The sequence below is a fragment of the Phoenix dactylifera genome, chromosome 5, assembly GCF_009389715.1.
Source record: "Phoenix dactylifera cultivar Barhee BC4 chromosome 5, palm_55x_up_171113_PBpolish2nd_filt_p, whole genome shotgun sequence".
NCBI classification, from domain to species: Eukaryota; Viridiplantae; Streptophyta; class Magnoliopsida; order Arecales; family Arecaceae; genus Phoenix; species Phoenix dactylifera.
Window position 1 is genome coordinate 727780 of NC_052396.1, and position 24338 is coordinate 752117.

The 24338-nt window shown below is 39.5% G+C and overlaps 3 protein-coding genes across 7 annotated transcripts; 1 reads left to right on the forward strand and 2 right to left on the reverse strand.

The window, feature by feature from the left end:
- Nucleotides 1-1989: 1989 nt before the first annotated feature.
- On the forward strand, nucleotides 1990-8805 carry LOC103717121 (bZIP transcription factor 1-D-like). 5 transcript variants are annotated; one of them, XM_026808448.2, is made up of 15 exons: nucleotides 1990-2205; nucleotides 2356-2582; nucleotides 2679-2744; nucleotides 2868-2954; nucleotides 3837-3923; nucleotides 4048-4107; nucleotides 4195-4361; nucleotides 4481-4535; nucleotides 5153-5204; nucleotides 5292-5590; nucleotides 6551-6628; nucleotides 6730-6855; nucleotides 6936-7959; nucleotides 8147-8544; nucleotides 8615-8803. In XM_026808448.2, the coding sequence occupies exons 2-13, from the start codon at nucleotides 2526-2528 to the stop codon at nucleotides 7074-7076; spliced, it is 1275 nt and encodes a 424-aa protein (XP_026664249.2). In that variant the 5' UTR covers nucleotides 1990-2205; nucleotides 2356-2525; the 3' UTR covers nucleotides 7077-7959; nucleotides 8147-8544; nucleotides 8615-8803. The 5 variants fall into 5 exon arrangements, with proteins under 5 accessions (XP_026664249.2, XP_026664247.2, XP_026664250.2 ...); XM_026808446.2 differs by having other exon boundaries at nucleotides 8147-8805; XM_026808449.2 differs by having other exon boundaries at nucleotides 2685-2744; nucleotides 8147-8805.
- Nucleotides 8806-10677: 1872 nt separating this feature from the next.
- Nucleotides 10678-14699, reverse strand: LOC103717122 (6-phosphogluconate dehydrogenase, decarboxylating 1-like). Its single transcript, XM_008805392.4, has 2 exons — nucleotides 14560-14699; nucleotides 10678-12473 (listed from the first exon to the last, which is right to left on the reverse strand). Exon 2 carries the CDS (start codon nucleotides 12464-12466, stop codon nucleotides 11000-11002), a length of 1467 nt encoding a protein of 488 aa, XP_008803614.2. The 5' UTR covers nucleotides 12467-12473; nucleotides 14560-14699; the 3' UTR covers nucleotides 10678-10999.
- Nucleotides 14700-17573: 2874 nt separating this feature from the next.
- On the reverse strand, nucleotides 17574-18101 carry LOC120110919 (AP2/ERF and B3 domain-containing transcription factor At1g51120-like). The gene has a single exon (XM_039126961.1). It carries the CDS (start codon nucleotides 18099-18101, stop codon nucleotides 17574-17576), a length of 528 nt encoding a protein of 175 aa, XP_038982889.1.
- Nucleotides 18102-24338: the final 6237 nt, after the last annotated feature.

Sequence of the window (24338 nt, forward strand, 5' to 3'; positions counted from 1 at the left end):
ACTCGAGAGTCATAAAAAGGAGTTTGAGGTACAGTTAAATCGCCACACAACTGAACCTCCATGTAGCAAGAACTTTGATATTTTTTTACCACGCTAGAACTGCATGCGAAAATGCTTAAAAGATACGAGTTTAATAGGAAAGTCAATAATTAGTGCGAATAAAGGAAATCTTTTTTAACTAATATATATCTAATAGTGAAACCTTATTTCCTCTTATTTGGAATAACATGCATGTCATTTTATTTGCGTAAAAGCCTTTTCTAGCATAATACTAAAAATAACATAAGATAATGTCATTACAAAATTAAAATATAATTTTGTAATCATCTACATTTAAAAGAGGTAATATGATTAACAACTGGCCTAGGATGACATATGTTATGTCTTGAGAGGAGACTCTGCTATTTGGAGATAGTCTAAAGATGGTTTAATAGAGAAGATTTTGCTGTTTGGAGATGGTCTAAAGATAATCTCGATTTTTAATGTGAATAACTGTTATAGAGCTTTGAACTTTGGAGGTGTCTCTGCGGGAGAAGATCAAATATTGCTGCATCCTCACCAAGAAGAGGATTCTTATGGTCGAGAATCGCAAAAAACAAAGAAAAAATGGAACCGGTCTCCCCCAAGCTGTAGTGTGCATTCATGGTGCTCAAACAGAGGATGACATCAATCATCTGTTCTTGACTCTTTTTTTTTGGAACGTCTTCTTAATATTCTCAATACCCCTCTCTTATTACATAACTTTTATGCTTTTGTGGATTAGCTGGAAGGAGGCCTCCCCAGGTCCAGCTAAAATCAGAAAAAAGCTTGCAAGCTATTTTCAAGTAATTTTGTTGTTTAGGCACTTCTTCTCTAATCTGTTTTCTGCTGCTACTAGCTTTTCTTTCTTCCTTCTTTTGTTTCTATATCACTAATATTCATTTGCCGAATGGAAGTGATTAGCTTTGATTCCACCTTTCTTTCAAGATGTTTTATGTCTTAATAGGACTTTTTTAATGAGAACTGCAGTAAAACCTACTTCTAAATATTCTTTTCGGGTAAACGTATCATTGAAGATCAAGAAACAAAAAATTTCAAATCTATTACTGCGATGACCCTATGTAGATGTGTATTTAATCCCACATTAGTTATTCATTTGGCAGATCCTGAATACTTATGCAGGATCAAAAAATCTAAATAATACTTTATAACTAGTATTTTTGGATGAGATCATAAATGGTATCAGAGCAAATTTGACCTTAACCCATATGAATTAAGAAACACTACAGCACAAGCTCGTTGAAGCTGATCATAAAGCGGTGCTTATAATTAAATTTAAATAGATTTGAACCTTTAGCCTAACGAGAACATTAGAGCTTAAATAAGGGAGAATATATAAGAATTCTTGTGGGCGTATCCGCGTATATTTAGTTCCACAATGATTATTCACCAAGAAAATTTTGAATATTTATATAAGACTAAAAAATTTAAAAAATATCTTTCGACTAGTCATTTTAGATAAAATTCTGAATTATTATAATTATATTCACCTTATAGCAACCATTTTTTTTTTTTTTGGCCGTCGACATCACATGTCCAACAACTTCAATTCTATTAATTAATTTTTTGGCTCTAAAAATTTAGATTATCAAAAAAATAAGCCAATAATGTATACTAAGTATAATATTTTTTTTAATGTGTGATCCAAAATATATACATGAAAATAGAAAATAGATGTTAATTAATCATTTTAGTTCAAAAATTGAAATTGTTGGAGTAGGTGAACTCTCAGTCTGGTTTCTACTTGAATGCTGGAGTTGGGATCCGCTGTTTCATCCGGTGGAAAAAAAATCCCAACCCAATAAAACCCACCTGGTTTAGCCCAACCCCCTGGTTAAGATTAATGCTATGATCCGTACGGATATGGTACTCCATATCCAATCAGTATATGCGGAACAACTTATCCGAATACAATTCCGTATAATACTACCGGACGGCTTAAAGGGACGTTCGCTCTTTGCGCTCTCCGCACCCGTAAATTTCTCCGCCCGGTTCCCACTTTGCTCCTTCTTTTCTTCGCCTCTTCTTGCTCCTCTCTCTCTCTCCAGTTCGCCTGATTCGGGGAAATCGCGAGATGGATTGGGCTCGCCGGATGATTTTGCCCTAATTTGGGCCTGGATCTCGTTTCCGAGCTCCGTCTTAGCTCGCGAGAGCTCGTCTTCTGATGTAAGTTTCGCTCTGCTTCTTGATTAATCGAAATTTTTATCTGTTCTTGAAAAAATAGTTTTTAATATTTTTTTTGGGATGGACACCTCTTTTGGGTTAGATTTGTAGATTTCCCCCTTGGTTTATGCTAAAATTTTGCTCTTTTTTAAGGGTTGTCCAGAGTTCCAGACGAGTTAGGGTTTTGGAGCGAGTGCGGGAGCCGAATTGAGTGATATCGGCTGTTGATTTGTTTAATTGGTTGTGTGATTCGGAGGTTTTTGCTCTTTAGAATGGCTTGAGAAAGGTAGAGAAAAGAGAGTGGTGGAAAGCACTAGTGAATCATGGGGAGCAGCGAGAGTGACACGCCGCCGAAGGCGACGAAGATATCGGGGGCGCAGGTACACGATCTATCTTCCAGGATCCCATAATTTGTTCAAATTCGACCGTTCTGTCTTTTTTCTCTCAAGTGGAAAACTTGTTTCCTTCTTGTTCAGGAGCAGCCGCCAGCCACAAGCTCCAGTCCTACCACCACTATGTACCCAGACTGGTCAGGTTTTCAGGTGATCTAGCTGTAGATGTTTATTTCTGTTTTGATTGGACGGGATTTTTTTTTTGATATATTCTGAATTTATAGAGAACACTGTAGATTTAGCTATCATAACCTTGTAATTTTATTTGATTAGGCATACTCTCCGATTCCGCCGCATGGGTTCTTTCATTCTCCTGTGGCGTCAAGTCCCCAAGCTCATCCTTACATGTGGGGAGCTCAGGTGCTTTTTATTTGTATTATTCCTTACTTTAAGTCGTTTGATTGTATGTCTGAGATCTTTCACTTCCTGTGTTGGATTTATAGGTCTTGTTGATTGGAAGGTTTATAATTGAGACAATTTGAAATTGAAAATATTGGTAATCATAATTAAACAAGAAAAATCTGTTTACCAGTCCAACTATGTAATGAAGTTTACAAGGCCGGTTTTTTCTTGGAAGACAATCTCATGCAGCATGTTGAAAGTACCTTAATATGACTATTTGGCTGGAATAATTGTTTGTAGGCCATCTAGCTGGTCGATGGCTTGTATGATCAGTTCTGTTAAAAAATGAAGTCAATGAAGGCCCTATCTCGCAATACCACCTGCCTCTATTTTCTAGTTTGTTGTTTACTTGTCATTCTTTTGACCTGCAATGGAACTATAGAACGTGAATAAAGGGGAAAAAATTAATGCCTGAAATCTCAGGTTTTAACATGAGTAGAATTGGCAAGGAAGTAACCAAAGAGCCCACCAATGTAAATTTACTTTGGTTGGATTAAGATAAGAAACAAGTGGAACTGAGACTATCTCTGGACATGATACTTGAGTTGTTGCTAGAAGCCTGTTTAACACTTGTCTCTAGGCTGTTTTTGTGTCGAGCCTATACACGTCTCTAGGCTGTTTTTTTGTTGAGCCTATACATGGGCCTTTATTGTGTGAAATGGTTGGTGGATATGGGTGTTGATGTTAAACACATTCACAGGGAACAACATGGAAAGAAAAGGAAATAAAGAAAAGATTCTTAAATAACAATTTAACTATGGTGGAGTAGTGGATTTCGGAGGTTACATTTATCTAGTAATGATGAAATCTATTTATGTGTTTCCTGTTTTCTCTTTTCAGCACCTCATGCCTCCATTTGGGACCCCACCACCTCCATATGTTATGTATCCTCATGGAGGGTTGTATGCTCATCCATCTATTCCACCGGTATATGTTATAGTTATCTTCGGCCACATTTGTTTTACTTTGAATGCGTAACTTTTTAACCTGTAGTCAATGCAGAATGCAACCAACTAGTTGTGTGACTGTGTATCTTACTATCCTTCAACAGGGTTCTCACCCGTTCAGTCCCTATGCTGTTCCTTCTACTAATGGCAATCCTGAGGCTTCTGTAAGTACCCTGCTTAACCATACTATCATAAAATTTATGCATGCTATATACATGATAGTGTCTTATATATGCTATCTCTACCTGTAGGGGACTGTGACTACTGGAATGGAAGGGGATGGTAAGTCATCCGAAGGTAAGGAGAGGAGTCCTATCAAGAGATCAAAGGGAAGTTTAGGTAGTTTAAACATGATTACAGGAAAGAACAATGATATGGGTAAAACATCAGGGGCAGCCAATGGAGTCTTCTCTCAAAGGTAAAAAAACATGCAGGCACAATTTTTCTAATGCTTATTTCCATGCTTCATACTAGTATTTCATGCCCACTATTTTGAAAATTCCAATAAAAGACCTGATAAAAGGATAATCTTTGCAGTAGTGAAAGTGGAAGTGAAGGTTCAAGCGATGGAAGTGATGTGAATTCTCAGAATGTATGTTACATTCCCTGCATCTTTATCACTTTGTAGAACTCCAACTTCTAAGCTCAAAAGAATATGAAATCATGCAACAACAGATTCAACAGATCATAGTGCACCACCATTTTTACAATGGAAAACACTTGCTGATGTGTTGCACACTTGAAGTTCTTAGAAATCCATAATATTAGAAATCTATTAACCATTCAAGTTATTAAGAGTGTAAGAAATGGTAATCACTAAATGATAATATTTTGTTGATTTTTGCTCATACTTGGCATTTCATGTTTTTATTATTATTTGTCTACTTTGAAGTTTAAACATCTAGACAACTGTAGCAACTTTTCTGACAGTTTTGTAGTAATGGTTATGGTTGCTGTAAAAATAATCAACTGGCTTGTCAGCATTTACTTGCATCAAACATCACAGATACAAGCCTGTGCAAAGCGGCATCAGAATCCGCATATTTTCTTTAAATTCTTTTAAGGAGCAGTGTTGTTTCTTTTATTATGATTAACATGTGCTGTAATCATGTTGGTATAAATAAGAAGTGCCTTGTTATTCCTGCTCCTTAGGATGCTGTATATAAAATCATTTGGTTCATTATGTACTAATGTTGTGTAAGCTGTAAGCTTTTACAGGACTCGCAACCAAAGATGTGTGGTGGACGGGATTCTTTTGATGGTAGGATAGCTGATATTCACTGATGAGAAAATTTCCTAATATCTGCTTTACTCATGATATGGTATTTTGACTGATATGCTATGGCAGAGGGATCCCAAAATGATACCACTGGCCGTGGTTCTCAGAACGGAGTATCTCGTGCACCAATACAGGCAACAGCAAGTCAAACTATTCCGATAATGCCTATGCCAGTAGCTGGTGTGCCTGGGGGGGTTGCTGGTCCCACTACAAACTTAAATATAGGAATGGACTACTGGAATGCATCAAACCCACCACCCATCCCTCCAGTTCGTGGGAAGGTCCCTGCAGCCACAGTTGCGGGGGCAATGGTTCCTGGTGGGCTTGTTGGATCTCGGGAAAATGTTCCATCAGAGCTTTGGATGCAGGTGTGTTTTTTATAGCCACTGTTCTTGTCATTGTGAATGATTTTATTCTAAGTTCTATCATGGCATTATTTTTTTAAAGATCGGTATATTTTCTTTGATTAGCTCAAAAATTGCTTCTGCTGAATTCTGACTTGTAGTTTGAAATTTGTTCTTTAGTTTTACATACTGTTAGGTATGATCTTATTTTGTTGTATTCGCAACTTGGTCATTATAAAAGTTCAGGCTTTTGGTTTTAGTATAACTTTTAGCCTAATATATATGCTTTTAATAAGTTTTTCTCTGCATGTTCCAACTGCTTCCCTCTAACTTATCTCACTTTCTGTCTATTGTTTGAATATATGTTGTCTTATTCTTGTTTGGCAATTTTTGCTGAGGTTGTTATTTAATTCTCAGTTGAAAGGTATAAATTTATTTCTGGTACTAATGGATTCCATTACTGTTACTGTTACAGCTAGACTTCTCAATGTGTTTTTTACTGTTTTAAATCAATGACAGTTTTTCAGACACCTAGTACGAAACAAAAATCCTGAGCATCCATTCCACCTGGTCATAAGCACAATGAATTTCCAAATACATTTATTCTCAACATGATGATATCTTGTTATCTTGCACAATAGTCTTGCATGTACATAAATTTTCGATCTAATCTATATATCTTCTTATCTTGTTATCTTTTAATGTAGCATATATTGTATTGTGAGTGCATTTGTTGCGATGATTTACAAAGGTTTTGCTTTTTAGCAGTATCCCAGTTAAGTCATCTATCAGAATATAAATGAGTGAAGCTTCATTATTTAATCTTTTCTTTTCCTGTCCTTCTCCTTGACCTATGCTGTCAATAGTAGACCATGTTTTGGATTCTGAAAAATGTTGTCTTGTTTCCTTGCACGGCATGATTTCATGGAACTACATGATAGTTTGGGTGAATCTTGTTGGAATAATTGATGATTATCTGGACAGGATGAAAGAGAACTCAAAAGGCAGAAAAGAAAGCAGTCAAACAGGGAATCTGCACGTCGATCCAGGTTGCGCAAGCAGGTATAATATGCATAATTTGAGGCAGAAAGCTATTGGGGGAAATACTGAATATTATCTCGACATGTTATATGCATAATATTGGTTGAGTTTTGACTTAACAGGCGGAATGTGAAGAACTTGCTCGACGTGTTGAGGGTTTGAAAGAGGAAAATACTGCCCTTAGAGCAGAAGTAGACAGGATGAGGGAGGACTATGAACAACTTCTTGCTCAAAATGCCTCTCTCAAGGTATTAAGCGTTATCTATGCTAGCATGTCGATCTGCCTGCAGCACGACGGCCAAAGACTAATTGAACGGCTACTTTGCAGGAGAAACTTGGAGAACCCACAAAAGGATCAGAAGATGCAAAACTTGATGAGAACAACCAACATTCTGTTGATGACACCCAAAAGCACTCAGATTCTATTATGAAAGCAGGGCAAGCAGATACTGCACCAAGTGGTTGCTAAGACCACAACTGCTTCATACCATTTTCTGGATCATAACCTGACTAGAATTTGACCATGCCCATGCCCATATCACATAGTATTTTTAAATGACGATTAAAATTTGATGCAGTAAATTACTTCTAGGTAGCTATGTTGTTGATGCTGACCTCTCTAAGCATGGTTCCTGTTATTAATTTGCCTTGACTGATCTTTTAACAGTCAAGTCAAGCAGGACGTGTTGGAACCAAGTCTGGCCCTTGTCTTTTAAAAGGAAGGCTTGTGACCTTTTCGCTCGTTATCTACTGTGTATGCCTTATGGTTTGATGCAATGTATAATTAGTGAGACTTAATTATCTACTACTCTGTATTAGAAGTTTTATATAGACAAAGATTTCTTACTGTAGTATGTAAACACTGTAAAATAATAGAACTATGATCAAGTTGTGATTTGCTAGTCCTTGTTGAAGACCTTGGTGGTGCTTTAAATGTGTACCAGAACATGGAGACATCTAAAACATGTGATATGTTTTTTTTTTTTTTAAAGTTATTCTGCCTGTGGAATAAATTTCCTAGATGCAATATTGAAGTCCTCCATGAATGCAGAAAACATGAATTCCTTGGGTGAGTGGTGGAATCTGAATCAGCCTCTACTGGATGATTATTTTAATTCTTAAATTATTTTCAGGTATCTAGGTCGCTGGAGGAATATTCAAGCAATTCAGATCCCTGCAAGTTGAATCTGACAATATCTCAACTTAATAGTATATTCTGATTTAGTTGAAATTAGAAAGAAGCAGAAACGATGAATGAAAAGAACAATCTAGTTGTTAGTGACCTTGGGAGTGGTGGATGCTGTTGCATTAGAAATTGGTTTGTTGGCTTTAGCACTTATCAGGCACCCAAGGTAATCCTTCAAAAAAATGAATTCTATTCTTTTTATTTTTGGTACCTTTTGTTTTTAGTTTCTGAGCAAATTCATTCCAAGGCTAATAGCCCATATAAATTGACATCCGGCTCTTTGCCTACATAGTGAGTGTTAGTCTTAAGGTACTGCACTTGAGATAATTCTAATCTATTTGGTTAGATGACAGGTGCTGATACAAACAGGACATATGAAGATGGTTCAGAGCAGGAACCGTGATGTTATGCTTGCAAATAATCCTCTGGAAAGTAGACTGCAGGAACTATATATCATGGATCTAAAGATATATTTCACAGAACCTCCTGAAGGTGGCCGTAACAAATGAGCGGTTGAATGTGCACTGGTTTTGCTGCTGCTGGTGGTGGACTTGCATGGGAACAAATGGCTGCAGTGGTTCTGTTAGGTGAGTAGGCGACATCATCTCCAGAACTCCATTTATGACATCGCAGCTGATTGAGAATCCAGAACCTTGCATTTCCTGCACAACATAAATGTTCTCCAGAAGTGATGACTAATGAGAGGCTGGGCTGATATTGTTGGAGCCATTATTAGCAAGCTTGATGTCAGGTACGCAACCACGGTGGACCTTATCACAACACATCTCCCTGTATGTGCTTATTCTCCAATATTTTGTCAGGTTTCTTAAATGTCAAACAATGGCTTGGCACTTCTGCTTGACAGCTAAGTTCACGCCTTCTACATAATTATTCTATCACTTATGCGTGGGCCAGCAATTTTTGACGGTTCAGAATGCAAAATAAACTATTCAACTGGTTTTCCTTGATATTTCATTGATGCCAAATTACTAATCGAATGTATTGTGAAGCATATGGATCCATTTTTTGCCTTTTTCCAGGATTAGTAATGGTGATTGATAAGATGTATACCTTACAACGAGCAGAGCTTCTCTGTTGCCTTGAAATGATCTGTAGCTTTCTTGGCTCCTGAGGCAATAAATCACCGGCAGTCCTGTTAATAATTAACAGCAAGCTACTTGTTTATTTTGGAAAAGGATCTTGGCAAAGACCAATCCAGCTTCTGCACTTTGCTATATCTGAGATTTTGTTTTTGGTGCAGCGGGGGTCTAGCATAAGACATGTCTTGATCGCCGACTATCTGGCCTTCATAAGTAGATTGCAATAGACTAGCGGCTGGCAGATACAAGTAAAACCTTGTCTCTTCTGATTGTTTTCGTTGCAGAACAACAGGGTATTTCAAGGACTTGGAGCAAAAGTGACTAAAGAGAAGTTGATTTTTTAGGCTGCAATCGTTTTTTCTTCTCCCTTGTTATTTATTCTTAGGTGGTGACATGAGGATCATTGGGCCTTGGTAATTGGGCGATGAGGTTTTGTCAAGGTTGTTGCTACTAAGAGTTGCTGCGATTCTCCATTACATGATCCTGGAGAAACTGGCTAGATCAAGCCACAAATCTTGTTAACCATCAACCTAGAAAGTTGGGTTCAATATTGTCTTTTCCAAACTTCTCTGTTGAATCCAAATTTAATGTCATGGTTATCCGGAAGGTGGGGAGTCTCAAGGCAGCCGGTATCATTTTAACCAAATAAAATTATTCAAGCAGTTGGAAGTTGAACTTGCCGAAGACGTTGAAGCCTGCCAATGAAATAATGAAATTGAACAATCGCTCGAAACTGTAATGCAATCAGATTCTTAAATACAAAACGGAGAGAAATTCAACCTAACTATAGCATGACAGACTCATTCGCCGCATTGTTATTGCAATTTAGAGCAAGAAATAACAAGGGGTTGCTCGCTCGCATGCAAATATTTGGTTTGTGTTCATGCCACAATATTCGCATTTGGCAGATTCATCAGGGGGCAACAACATGACGCAGCTACACTGGTGGATGGTCTAGTCAGATGTAGAAGCATGAAACCATGCAAGAAAATTTTGCTGCTAATCCAGTCTACATTAGGACTTGTGTAAAAATTCCAACAATATGCGAAGAGAAGACTGGATTTCAAGGGTATCTTCTGAGAAAGAATAGCCTATTGTTCGAAGATGCTCCTCTAGCTTAGCAAGTCTTGATCAAATCTATTACCATGTTTATGGAAAATGAGCACTAGTCCATCGAAATTTCTTTCAGAACTTCCCACTGAATTCAAGGTCAGTACCGTATGCATCTTATAGGTTTCCAACTTGTTCTAAGAATGGGAAGAAAGCAAGTGATGTTGGAGAAGCAAACCTGGCTCAACTCAAAATCAGGCTTGAACAAACTCTCGTTCATATAGAAAAGTAGTCAAGCATGCTACTGAATTCAGGCTTGAAATTAATGCAAAACAAGTTTGATCAGGCGCAGGTTTCATTGAGCTCGACAGATTACACCTCTTGATTGGAACAGTGTGGCACCATAAAGTTAATGTTGAGGACTTTCCGAGTTAACATTGCATATGAAGTAGCGGGTGGGTGACTGTTAAGAATAGTGCCAACAGATGCCTAAAAGAGAGAAAATAGCAGATTTTCAACTGTCCCAACAACATAGAGGTTGAAAAGCCAAATGCAAGGAACTAATCATTACGAATGTAAAAACTTTGGCAGAATCAAGATCAGAAGAAGAAATATAATAAATAATAAAGCGAATACAGTAGATAAAACTCTTGCTGTTGTGTCTCATAGAGATTGCAGTATCGGTAAACAAGGACTTAACAAGTTCTATATGATTAGATAGGCACACAACACTGATAAGCAAAATTGATTTGATAGATGCGTTTAAAAGTAGCATACAGATGGAACTAGTACAATTCCACATGTTAGCCGGACCTTCTGATTTCCTCACCAAGATATGGGAGAACTTAAAATGTGAAACCTTAGTAAACATAATATCCAAATTTCAGAGTTCTAATAAAAATGCATTAAAGCTGCAGTAACACAAATTTAAACAGTTCAACTGGTCTCCTTATCCCAATCTGGGACATTATTTTGTTAAAAAGCAGGGATGGACCCTTTTCTCAGCCAAAGTCACACAATTCACTAATAACCCCCATGTCTCCACGAAAGCACTCATCAAAGATAACCTCCGATCTTTGACTGTTTTGCAATCTTGAACCACTCAGTGTGAAAGGATCCAGGCATGTCAATCCTCTCATAAGTATGCGCTCCAAAGTAGTCCCTCTGAGCTTGGACCAAATTAGCTGGCACCCTTTCCCTCCTATATGTGTCGAAATAAGCCAGACTTGCAGACATACCTGGAGTGCTTATACCTGCATTGATAGCAAGGCAGATGACTCGACGCCAAGCAGACTGGCGATCTAATATCTCCTTTGCAAACTCTGGGTCCACTAGAAGATTTGGTAGTTCTGGATTCCGATCGTAGGCCTTCTTGATCCGATCCAAGAAGATTGCACGTATGATACACCCACCTTTCCATATCCTTGCAAGCTCACCCAACTTGAGGCCCCATCCTTTCTCCATGCTCTTAGCTCTTATCAAGTTCATCCCTTGTGCATAGCTGCAGATCTTTGAAGCGTAAAGAGCTTGCCTCACATCCTCGATCAATTTCGCCTTATCTATTGGCTGACTGCTCAAGATGTCACTGAAGCCACCTGACTTGAAAACTTTGGCAGCTTCAACCCTTTCTTCCTTCAATCCACTAAGGAACCTTGAATCCAAAGATGCTGCAATTGTTGGAGCAGCAACTGATAAATCAGCTGCCTGTTGAACAGTCCATTTACCAGTACCCTTCATTCCGGTCTTGTCTAAGACCTTGTCTACCAGATAACCTTCACCCTTGTCATCCTTGATTCCAAAAATGTCTGCTGTGATCTCAATCAAAAAGCTAAGAAGCTCTCCCTTATTCCATTTGGAGAACACCTGCTGTAACTCATCATTTGAAAGCTTGCCTACAGATTTCAATACATCATAAGCTTCAGCAATCAGCTGCATGTCTCCATACTCAATTCCATTATGGATCATCTTCACAAAATTGCCTGAACCACCTTTGCCTATGTATGTAACACAGGGGCCACTGTCCGGAACCTGGGCTGCCACTTTGAGAAGAATGTCTTCTATGTTTTTGTAGGCCTCATATGACCCTCCAGGCATCAATGAAGGTCCATGCCTTGCACCCTCCTCCCCGCCAGAAACTCCCATCCCGAGATACAGAAGACCAAGTTCAGACATGGCTTTCTCTCGCCTCTCTGTGTTCTCATACCACTCGTTGCCACCATCAATTATACAGTCACCCTTCTCCATGTGAGCTGAGAGCGTTGCTATGGTCTGGTCAACAGGTGCACCAGCTTTCACAAGCATGATGATGACACAGGGCTTTTGGATTGATTTGACAAACGATGCAGGATCATGGAAACCGTAAACTGGAAGATTTCCTTCACGTTTGGCACGTTCAACAGTCTCATCAACCTTTGAAGTGGTGCGGTTGTACACTGAAATGGGGAACCCTTTCTCAGCAATGTTTAGGGCTAGGTTTTGGCCCATGACAGCCAGACCAGCAAGGCCAATTCTTGTGAGAGCCATCTTTCACCTGATGTAAGTGGATTATGAGGACAAGGATTTACAAGAATGTCATTAATCAATGTGAATCAAAAACGAAACCATACACATATCAACAACAGCATTCTAGGATAAGATTGAGAAAATTATAACCAATGAAAACTCATATAAAAACTTTTTAAAAAAAAGCGCTTCTAGTGCTACTATAATGACATAAGTGAGGATCTTACAGCAAATCCAACCAAGAATTACAACCCAAAAATGAATAATGAAACTAATTGACAATATATGTCTGCATAACATGTTTAATTTACTGTTTTTGACTGCATAAGAATACCAGTAGGATCAATCCCCACATTATCCGATATACAGCATATAACAATTAGAATGTTAGATGATATGAACAGAAGGAAAAAAAGCCCATGATCCATCAAAACTCAACCACCAAAGACCGAAAAAAGAAGACAGACCTCCAATCTAGGATGGAGGTTCTAAAACGTCTGGCATGACCTCAAGATCCAGGCAGATATACATGTAAACTGAGAAATTGATTTATGATCAAAGGGTAATAAGATGAGGGGGAAAAAAGATAGCACGAGAAAGTATCGTTTGCATTTTGTGAGCTGAAACTCCAATAAGAAATTATGAGTTCAAAAAATCTTATTCTAGTTTGATGAACCTCAACATGGAACGCCAAAAAGATTTGTGATGCATCCTTCTCTAGGAAGGAATATGTTTCAAAGGATGGTTCCCCAAAAGTAAGAGGTGGACTTCTCTTTCAACACAATTCAGCATATAATCCCACATAAACAGCACATCTTTGATGGCTTATCAAATAAATCGACAACTATTACAATTCAAAGCCTTTCACATCCAGGAAGCACTTTAGCTAAGTTCTAGACAGATATCTGATCCTGTCTAAGTCCTTTTTCTTCTCCAGAAAATGCACTTTCTCTTATCAAAATCCACTTTTCTTAAATTAAAAACCCAATAATCAAGATTCTAATGCAAAAAGAAATCTTACTACGAGTAGCTTACTTCATAAGAGAGAGAGACAAATAGGAAAAGTGAAATATCCTTGAAAAGGTGATAGTAATGAAGATCTTATAATCAGGATAGAGTTTCAAATGATATACTTGAATAAGTGGAAAAGACTGATCTTTCAAACAGGATCCAAGCATCAAAATGTCACATAACTGGCAGAAGCTTGATTTCAAACAGGATCCAAGCATCAAATCCCCACCTTTCTATCCTATACCCATCCCATCCCTTGCCCCACCTCTTGGGGGCTAACTCTAACCGGAATTGAACCCCTGCCCCGTTGCCTGCAAGGGGTGATTCCATTCGAGAAAGCTCTCAGTGGTTTATAATATTTTCATTCTAGATCACAAAGTTGTTTTCCTTTATAAGTTTCAGAAAGATCACAAAGTCAGAAATTTGTCATCTGGAATGAAATATTATGTCGTCTGAAACTTGTTCCGACTACCTCAGCAAAATTTGATCTTTTGTTTTTACCACATCTTACTATGAGAAAAACCACCAAAATTCATGATTATTCTTTTAAAAAAGAGAACATCCACATGGAAGTTCTACCTCCTTAGTCTCCATTTTCACCACTAAAAAAGAAAATCCACATGCAGCACCTGAATTGAATAAAAAGCAGCTACAAACCAGAATCATTAATTAGAGAGGAGAGCCGTTCAAAGAAACCAGTTAACAAGTACCAAACAGATAACAGATGGATCTATCTAATACAAAGAAAAAATCCCTAAAAAAAATACTATGAAATAAAACCCAGCATAACCCATCATCCAGCCTCTCACATGAACAGCACAACCTTGCCCGAAACTCATGAAGGAAACCCCACAAACATGAAGAAGATCAAAACTTTACCCTCCAGAAAACAAATAATTGCGATCCTCAACAAAATCCTCCTTTCAAATACCAAAATTGGAACTTCTCTCCAAGACCCCTCAGTAAAAACCAATTAAGCTCATGAATTCAGACAAAAAGCAAAAATCGTAGATCTACAAACATGTAGACGCAAGCAACATGTGATCATGCGCAGAGAAATTCAGAAAAAATAAGCCTAAATCAGAAGGGAAGAGATTCCGAACCCGAGATTTTTCTCTCGCACAAATCCCGTTAGGTATGAGATATTTTTTTTCTCCTTTTTCTTTTCTCCGGAGCAGTATATATAGAGCTTTGATCATGTTTAATTTGTCTTTTTAAGGCAAGTCAAAATGGCAAATAATATTTTTCTAATGCATTTGATTACAATAATGCTGTGGGTAGGTGGACCAGGGTTCCGGTCACCGTAGGTAAAGCAAACAACGGGGAAATCGGGGTGCAACTCGAACGGGGTTTATCCAAACAGAAGCCGACTCTTTCCAACCCGATTCCTTTTTCGCAGTGGCCTCTCAGGTCCCAACCCTGTGCGATTCGGATCCGACCCGTAATTATACAATCGCATGGCATGACTGTGGTGTAGAGATTTAGTACTGGAGTCGTATTATAATCGCATGGCATCACATTCCTATTCAGGAAAGGAGTAAAATGTTATCGCATGATGTCGAGCAACGTCTTCTTTCGTACGTAGTTACTTCTTCTACTCCTATTCCTACCAAGATTAACAAGCATGAACACACTCCTGGTAGGGTTAGGACTTCAATCTATATAAACACCTCCAATCCTGTCCATCAGATAACGTATTCACAGAGAAAAAGAGAGAGAGAATGTCGTCGACGAGCACCATGGCGGCGAGACCCAAGAAGATGATAAGGCTGAGGAGCATGGACGGTAGAGATTTCGTTGTGGAAGCGAAAGCGGCCATGTCGTCGGAGGCCATCAAGAGGATGATGGAGGACGGGCACTCCCCCCTCTGCATTCCAGTCGCCGGCGTGAAAGCCCACACGCTGGCGAAGGTGGCGGAGTACTGGACCACCCACCCAACCGCCACCTTGAAGGGGTCAGACCGCAAAGGCGACGACGGCGATGCGCTGAGGGAGATCGCCAAGTGGGAGGAGAATTGAAGTTCGTCAGCATCGACCTCGAGGCTTTGTTCGAGCTTGAAGATGCGGCCTATTTGTTGGAGGACGGGCCTCTGATTGAGCTCACAGTAAGGGCCGCGCTCACGGGGATCAGGTACTAGCAGGAGGAAAGGCGGCTCATACGTACTGCCCCGATCTGAACTTCTTGTTGCAGTAGACCTAGGTGTGGGTTTGACTGGATATATTGTAAGCGGGTCAAGTTTGGAGATAGGTGTGGATTCCTCCATTGCTACTGAAAAAAAAGAGAGTAAAGTATAGGTTAGGGCTCTTTAACTGATTGATTCCGATTAGTGTAGACTTTATGAGTCGGGTTGGGACTTTTGTTTAGATTAGGACTTACTAAAAGGAAGAGTGGTCGTTCGTCTGTAATTTTTCTTTACAAGTAATAATATTTTCTCCTCCTTGAGAGAAAATAAAGTAGTAATATTCTCAAGTTTTACCTTGCCGTGTTTTAGTTTTTCTCATGTGTACTGAAAACGATGAAGAGATAGCATACCAACAAAAGCAGCCATATTTGTGGGTCTGTTGCTGTCTTGTTGGAAGATAAGCATTCATTAGTTGACCTGATGAAGCCAGAATTTAGTTTCGTTTTACAATACCACAGATTAAACAGAGGAAACCCATCCCAAATCCATATGTTTTTATGGCGATGGGCATTTGCAAGAATAAGTTTTCCATCTGTAAGTCATCCATATGTGCTCTGATCAACTGATCCTCCTCGTATTAGATCCCACGCTGACGAGAGCCTTATGCATTGGATGGCCTTCTTTTCCATCCCTCAACAAGTCTGCCAGAGAGAGTAAACGGGCTGATGCCCAACTCGCAAACTTCTAATGGTAAAATAGCTAGCCTTGCCCATGAAAGCATGAGCCTGTTTACAAGAAGAAAAACACAGCGATCCCACCATGTAATGTTAGGCCAGGGGTTGTGCCTTCGCACAAAAGAAGAAGTACTAATTCCCCGAATCTACTATTGGATACCGCAGTGGTTGCTTTGAGATTGGTGCAGATGGAACAATGAATGAGTTCGGAGCTCTTTGACATCCATGGTGAGTGCGATCCTACGGTCGACGTCGTCAAAGAATTTGGGGCCTAAAGATGACAGACATCGTCAAGGGTGCATTGTCACCCAGCAAATATAGCAAAGCTCTGGTCATAGCCACCGATTCAGGTCGATCCATTAATGGAGGTTCAGTTATGTGGCGATTTAACTATTCCTCAAACTCCTTTTTATGACTGGAGTTCTACAAGCAAGCGGACTGGCCACGCTAGTACAAAAACGAAAAAAAACCTAACAGTGACGAGGCAAGTGAAAGCGTGCAACCAAAAACATAACAGAACTGGAAATATTGGAATTCACTAAAACATGGCAAAGGCAGGCAACAATTCAAAGAAGTGCAGGAATCTACTCTTGTATTAATCGTAGTCCTGCCACTTTTACAGCTACAAAGCATTTAAGTTTTCATGACTAAAAATTAACCACCAGACCAGTAGATCAACAAAACCAGTATAAACCCAAGGGTTAGTTCCATTAGATCCTAAGTTTGACAAAAAAAAAAGAAGAAGACGACATCATTGATTCCAATCAAAAAGAGCCTTTGTTCCTCCAACCCACCCTCCAATGTCCCTCCTCAACTAAGCCACACCCCAAAGATCTTCACCCTCTTCTTCTCCTGCCGCGCCTGTGTCATCCCGGACACTGCCATTGACCCGGATCTTACCTCCTCTTCCTTCACCTCTGTTTTCTATCTGAGGCCTGAACCGACTGTCCCATTCCTATTTTCCAGGCCCTCCTCTTGTCTGCGGGGGACTGCTTTAATCATGAAGTATGTTCTCTGCCGTCCCTCTCGCTCCTGGCGCCGGTAGAAGGTGACGGAATCCTTGGCCCGAAGCCCCTTCTCCTTCACAAACTTATTCCATCCCTTGGTGAAGACGTAACAACCCTGGCTGCGCTTCCAGTAACGATACCGGAAGAACCATGACCGGCTCTCCGGGTCCTGGAACTCGAGGAAGAGCTCGTCCGCCGACGTCGGAGACACCTCGGGGAAGAACCGCGTCGCATGTTTCTTCGGTATCAACAGCCTATTCATCTTCCCTCACGTCGCTCGGCGCCAGCTCCTTGGTGAACAACATTTCGCAGAATATGCCGCTGCCGCCGCCACTGCCAAGGAAGCCCCTGAGAGGGGCCGCCACGGAGGCCTGTGGCGACTGCATGAGCTGCAGGTACTCAGCGAACCTCGACTCGTAAGGCTCACTCTTAATCATCTTGAGGACCGCTTCGGTGGAGAACTGCTCCTGGAACCGGGGTTCGCGAACCGTGACTTCATTCCACGGGAGGTTGCGGCGCGAGTCACCACGGTGCAGCTTGACGTCCGCGCTGTCGTAGGACGCGGCCGCTGCAGGCTCCGACTTGAAGGTGCCGAGCCATGCTCTGTTGTGGTGGGAACAGAGCATCGAGGAGCCTGGCTCGTCTCGAGGGCGCTGCGTGATCAACGGGCCGCGGCCTCCGGTGCTGGTCGAGCCCTCGCCCTCGCGTGCCGCCGCCGCCATGGCGGTCATGGACAGCATGCTTCCAGCCGTGCTCCTTGCACCAACCACGCTAGCGGCCATCGAACGATACATGTGGATGGAGCTCGCAACGGAGAACAATCGAAAGCCTCGGCAGTCCTTGTCCTTGCGGAGAAACCTGAAGAGAGGGTACCAATGGATCCAATATTAAACACAGAGAAGCAGTAAAAAGTTGAAGAGGCAGGCATGGATCAAAACTATATACACCAATGAAAGCGGAGACAGTGGCCCTAGTAAAAGTTCGCATCTATATAGCCCATGATAAGAAAGCAAATAAGAAAGAAGGATGCTGTTACCTGGGAAAAAGAAGAGACGAAGGGGAGGTGGCAGAGAAAAGGAATTAATGGAGAGATTGGATGGAGGAAGAGGGTGCCTAGGTTGGGTTTTATAATGGGGAGAAGGAGAGAAGGTGGAAAGAAGACCCGGCAAAAGATAAGTTGGACCTGGGTTTGGAGAAGGATAGGAGGGGCCGATTATGGGAAGTGAGGACTAGAAGGAAAGATAGACCTTTGGGGGGATTAATATGTCCTTAAAATTAGGCAATTTAGCACGAATCCTCTCATTACTAAAAACGGGTTTTAATGGGAACTTAATTGTGAGAAGATCCACGCGTATACTCTCTCATTAAGTGATGGTTTGGGTGTAAAGAAGGGTGTTGAGTGCTCCCTGGAAACAGATGCAGTATATGTTTATGGGAGTAAAACATATAAAAAGAATGTCTTGACTCCGTTGCAACTAAAACTCTCCCCTCTCCAAACAACCTTAAACCGCGGTGCGTTGGTTTCCATATACGGCTCCTAACACAAAGCATGGTGAGGCAGTTCTTGGTTTGGCTAACATGGGTTTAGCTTAAGACGATAGGTTTTAATATCGAAGCAGCTCATAAATTGAACTTAGTAAGCTTTTCGAGGCTTGGGTTCCTTTGACCCAACACAAATCCAAATTAATTGCCTAATCTGGTCTAAACTCGTATCTCTATCTGGTCTAACTTAATTCAAAACAAATAGCTAATTAAGTATTCTAGTGTCGCACAAAAAAGTCAATAGAATGTTTCCTATCTATTGTTCCTTGCAAGATTGATATATATACATGGTAGTTTTCTTTTTTAAAAAAGCAATTGAAAAGAAATCTTCTAGCCAACAATTGTTTTAGTGAGTTTTCACAATGAATTCATCTTACATCATGGTCTAATATTAAGAAGATGTAGTAGATATCAACAGACTCAGCCACAGTTGACCTGGAACCACAAAGCTGGGTGAGGATGAGTGTGGATGGGTTCAATTCTTTGTTGGATCATGTTGGCCCCTTGGGCTAGCTAAGTGGTCGAGGATGTCAAGCCTTTTTCTTAACCGTGTTCATGAGAGATGGAAAGGATAGGGAATAGAAGAAAATCTGCTGGGATAATACAGTTGGTATGAAGTTTTGGTAGTTACAAAAGAATATAGATAAAGAGCATGCATCAAGTTAATTACAAAAATAAAAAAGAACATGCATCAAGGTATGGTTTTCCATTTTTTTTTTCATTTTTTTTCTTCTCTTTCATTATTATATTTTTAACTCTTTTGAAACTTATAGATATCTTCTAGTATAGTGTTGTATCCTAGATACACAACTTTGTATTGATTTATTTCCTAAAAATTTTGTTAAAAAAAATACTTTGATGATCTCATAGAGGAGCAATTAACTATAAGTTTTGAGAAAATGTATGTTCGGATATTAGGAAAGGCATTATTCAATTCAAGAGGGGAACACATGTAGAGTTATGTATTGGGCCGAGATCTATCTACTAACTTGGGAAAATCAGGCATATAGAAAGTTGGGGTTTTTCACAACCGAGAAAGTTCGATAAAAGGGTGGAGATTATGTTGGTGCAAAATGAAATGGAGTTTGCAAAGAAAGGGATAAGTAAAATAGTAAATCAATGAGTCGAGAAGAAAAGATGTTATGCAAAGAATTTAGATCTAGAATTATGAGAGCAAAGAGAGAACACTCGCAAAGACACATAGATTTACATAGTTCAGTCTATGACCTATAAAAAAATTGGAAGGGTATAAGACAGAGGAAGATCTTCAATACATAAGCTCTCAATCTCACCAGTAATTATTCTCAAAGCAAGATATTATCTCCCAAACCCTAGACAGAGCAGACGTTTCTGAAGTTTATCCTGCTTCGCCAAGACTCCTTGAATAAAAACCTCCAACTATTCAGGGGTTTGTAGAGTCGGATTAGTCTGATCGTTTCTGAGTTGAGGGTCGCCTAAGAAGTCTCTTACTGTACTGGGATTTTGTCCCTTCAGGCCGATGCGCAATCACTCTCGGTCACCGCTACGTATAATTTATAGACTTCGCAACAAAGATTCGAACGATTAGGTGATTTTTGAAACTTTTCAGCTACCAGTCGGTCAATGACAACTCAAGGAAGAACTCATCCTTCAGCCACTGAATCGAAAGAAAAAAGGGAGCAGAGGAGAGCAGGGGATAAGAAATATTGGCTTGGGATACTTGGTTCATAGCTCGCTAGGATTTAAGTAATGGAATTAGAGACGTTGGGTATTTGTGGAATGCATGTATAGGATTTTTAGTAAGCAACTTGTACTTCTTTTTTAGTTAAGAAATCAGAACGGAACCCTCTTTTCAATCAAAGAGTGATCACCTCCTCGATAATATTTGGAAGCACCAGAAAGGATTTGATTGATACAATTTTACTACTTCAATTAAGGAGCAATTGACAACAAACAGTCCCCGAATCTATGATCTATAAATGGTAGGTAGTTATTCCCTCAAAAATCCTAGTTTTCTGGCTAATTCAAACTCGGACACGTTTATGAAACTAGGACTTGTAATGGATCAGTTTGAGATCTGGAGGATGCTTGTTGAAGATAGATTCAGTCAGATTTGGTCTCTCGGTGGATGGATATGCGTGTGAGTTGCCAAACCATTAAGTTAGGATCTTTAATGGATCGAAGTGGGATTTAGGATGATGGAATATAGTAAATTTGATTAGCTTCATGATATGTTCTTTACATGTAAAGAGTATAATTGGCTTATGAAACGAATTCAACATAGACCTGTTTGGAGTGGTTTGAGTCTTGAGCTTTCTAATAATAGGCAAGATCCAAGAGAATCAGGTTAGATAAGCAATTCTCCAACTATATTATCATTCGAATAATAGATCTGAGAGTAGATTATTGGCATGACCCTTGGTCCCATTTTTTGGATACTCCTGCAAGATTGGATCGAAAATTCTGTAGGTTTCGATCCTATTGGCCCATCTTGGTCGCATTTCTTCTTGTTTTTTTCAGGAACGAGGCTACAAGGAGAACTCACAACAAGCGGATAAAAGAGGTGCCCTTGTATCCGTGTTGATGAAGAAAGCTAACATACGTGGAAATCCTTCTGTCCGAATCCTTTCAGCCGTTCAATGTTTGCGAAATTGGCCAACTAATATGCTACGTAATTAGCTTTCTAAAGAACATGAACGCATGAGTAGGTTGCAGCTGCTAAAGGCTTGCCCAAATCCTAGCCCGCCAAAAAAAAAAAAAAATTGCCTTAGGATTTCGTTTGAAAAAGTGTTTGGTTGGTAGAGCCATGCTTAAATAAATAACTCAATTTATAAAATCTGTAGGAATATCCAAACAGTTCTAAATATGAAAAAAAAAATAATAAAGAGAAAAACTTGAACTTGTCCTAAGATCATTTACTAATGGCTATCCTTACGCAACAGTGAGTTCATTTAATAATTTCCATTTTAGAGTTCTTCCGTATAACTTTTGTATGCCTAAATGCAAGCATGTGTTCATATACATATATATCTAGGCTCACATGCATGCGTTACTGTCTCAAGGTAGTGCTTTATTATATATTAGTCCTGAGAGCTCACTAAGGAGTTACTTGCACCCAATGAGGAACAAGAAGCGAACATGATCAGATCCGTGTGCAACTAATTATTTTTTCCTCATGCTTTGGCCTTAGCAATGTGCTAACTTTTGTGGATGTTCAATTTTTTAGCAGATTTTGTTGTCTTCTTTATGGCTCTTTTGTGAGGCCTTCAGAAGAAGCTATTTGAAATGTCTCCTTCAATCTTTGTTTTGCTTGTTAGACATCCTTGAACACCTTGACGGCATCTAAATCTGCTGTTAAGCAAAATGACAGCATTCAAATGTAAGTCCTCCTTTAGAAGGAGAAGCAACCATTTCAAGTTACTCTACTTTCAAAAGGATGAAACATCACAAGGAGGCCAGTGTAGTCCTCTTTTTTTTTTCATTTGTCCCTTTATGTTTAAGCATGCAATCACACATTTAGCTAGATTAAATTTTTAAATAAAACCAAGACATCCTCTGATGTTTTGCTGCCCGTTGCTTAGTTTAATATAAAAATATACTTCATTCATCCTTCAGGCGTAGTTCTACGACGATGCCGTCGTTATATTGCGAGGCGAACAGAGTTGCATAGATTCCATGATACTATCAATCTCTACAATGGTGTTGCATATTTACAAATGTAGCCATGAATGTAGGATTAGATCTCTCCAATTTAACTCCGAACTCAAGATTCAGGCTCAGAAAATCATTGGAATTTACTAAATAAGAGAGAGTATTTGAATGGGAAGTGAATCAAATGATGCTTAAAGGTGGCGGCGGCATTTGCAGCTGGGTCCTCTTTTGCATGATTGTCCTCATGTTTGGGAGCGAAGCCGGTTTGGAAAAATCCAGCAATATTTAATGGCGGTTGAACGGTAGGCCACGTGCCGCGTTCCACAGCGGGGCAAGCACATGGAACGTGGCTGGACCAGAGAATGTGACCTCTTCGCGCAACCGCCCACGCTGTCTTCTTGTTTTAAGAACCTTGCATCCACGTGGGTCCACAGTAGTTATCAGGCTCGGACAAGTCTAGTCTGCTCTGATCTGTAAGGATTGGGCGTGCTTGTGGGTTTTCTTTGTTTAGTTTTTTTTCACCCACATGGTGACACTTCGTGGAGCACAATCCACGTCAAGCCAACAATTCCAAAAGGACCGGAACCACTTTTACAAACCAGACGTGGCATCTTATCTGTCCATAAGGGTGGGGTCTACATATATTATAGGAAAGATCCACCGGAGAGCTGATAGACCAGTCCAACTGTTAAATAACATGGGCATGATGGATGAAAATGAAAGAGAGCATGGTACAAATGTGTTAAATCACAATTGAATTGACCCATCAATTCATCGATTGATCTGATCCAACTAAAAATTACATTTATGTTAGATTTAAGTAGATTGCAGGTTCCTTATTCGTTGCCATGAGAAGAGTAGGTTGAGCCCCTTCAATTTCATTAAAGATCAAAAGTATAAGAAAAAATAAAAAGAACAATAATATAGAAGTGAAAAAAAAAAAGTTAGAAAAGTTCCGCACGATCATCCAACAAAACTAGTTGAAAAGAAGAGGTTATAAAATTTATCGGAAAAAAGATGAAACACGTCTTCTACAACTCAAACCCTAGGGAATCTCCATAATTGAGGCATGTGATAGATTTCTAATTGACATTCTCATTTTAAAACCAATTATTTTAGTGATTTTAAATCCCAAGCACATAATAATAGAAATTTGTGGCATATGTAGATTGTAGAAATTTTCTATAACTACAACCGTAGAAGATTTGCACATTAAAGCTCCGAGCTACATTTATCTCATTCTTTATTTAAGCAATAAACATAGAGTTGGAGGTCTTGTTTCTTAATAGAATTCTCATCATCCATGGGCAGTATTTAAGACTATTGTGCAAATGCTCAATTTCTTGTGCTTCAGTCTTTCATGCTGTTAGGATGCAAATTGAGTAGGATTAATTGTTGGCAGAGTCCAATTCTCATGGACAAAATTAAATCTTTGGTGACTTCTTAGCTTAGTAGGGAATGAAAGTAACTTCAACCCAACTACTATCAGATTGAGCAATACATAGAGACCCAGAAGTAAGAAAACAGAACCGAGCCAAAAAATGAAACAGAACAGAGAGAAAACAAAACAGCATGCTAAAGTCTAACAAAAGTGATGATAAAAATAAATGAATGGATGCAAATTAGGTGGTGGTTGAATTAGGTTAGACTGTCTTTTTTTTTCCTCGTAAATGTGTAGTTCCTAAATCACAAGCATCTCGTGAGACCTTTCAAATTGCTGATCCCTTTTTCCTTCTCTCCAGACTCTTAAGACATATTTGTATGTATGTTCGTCTCCTTTTAGAGCCAATGGATCGATCATTACAGTCACGCATTATCAGGAAAAAGTTTATACCTTGTTACGAATG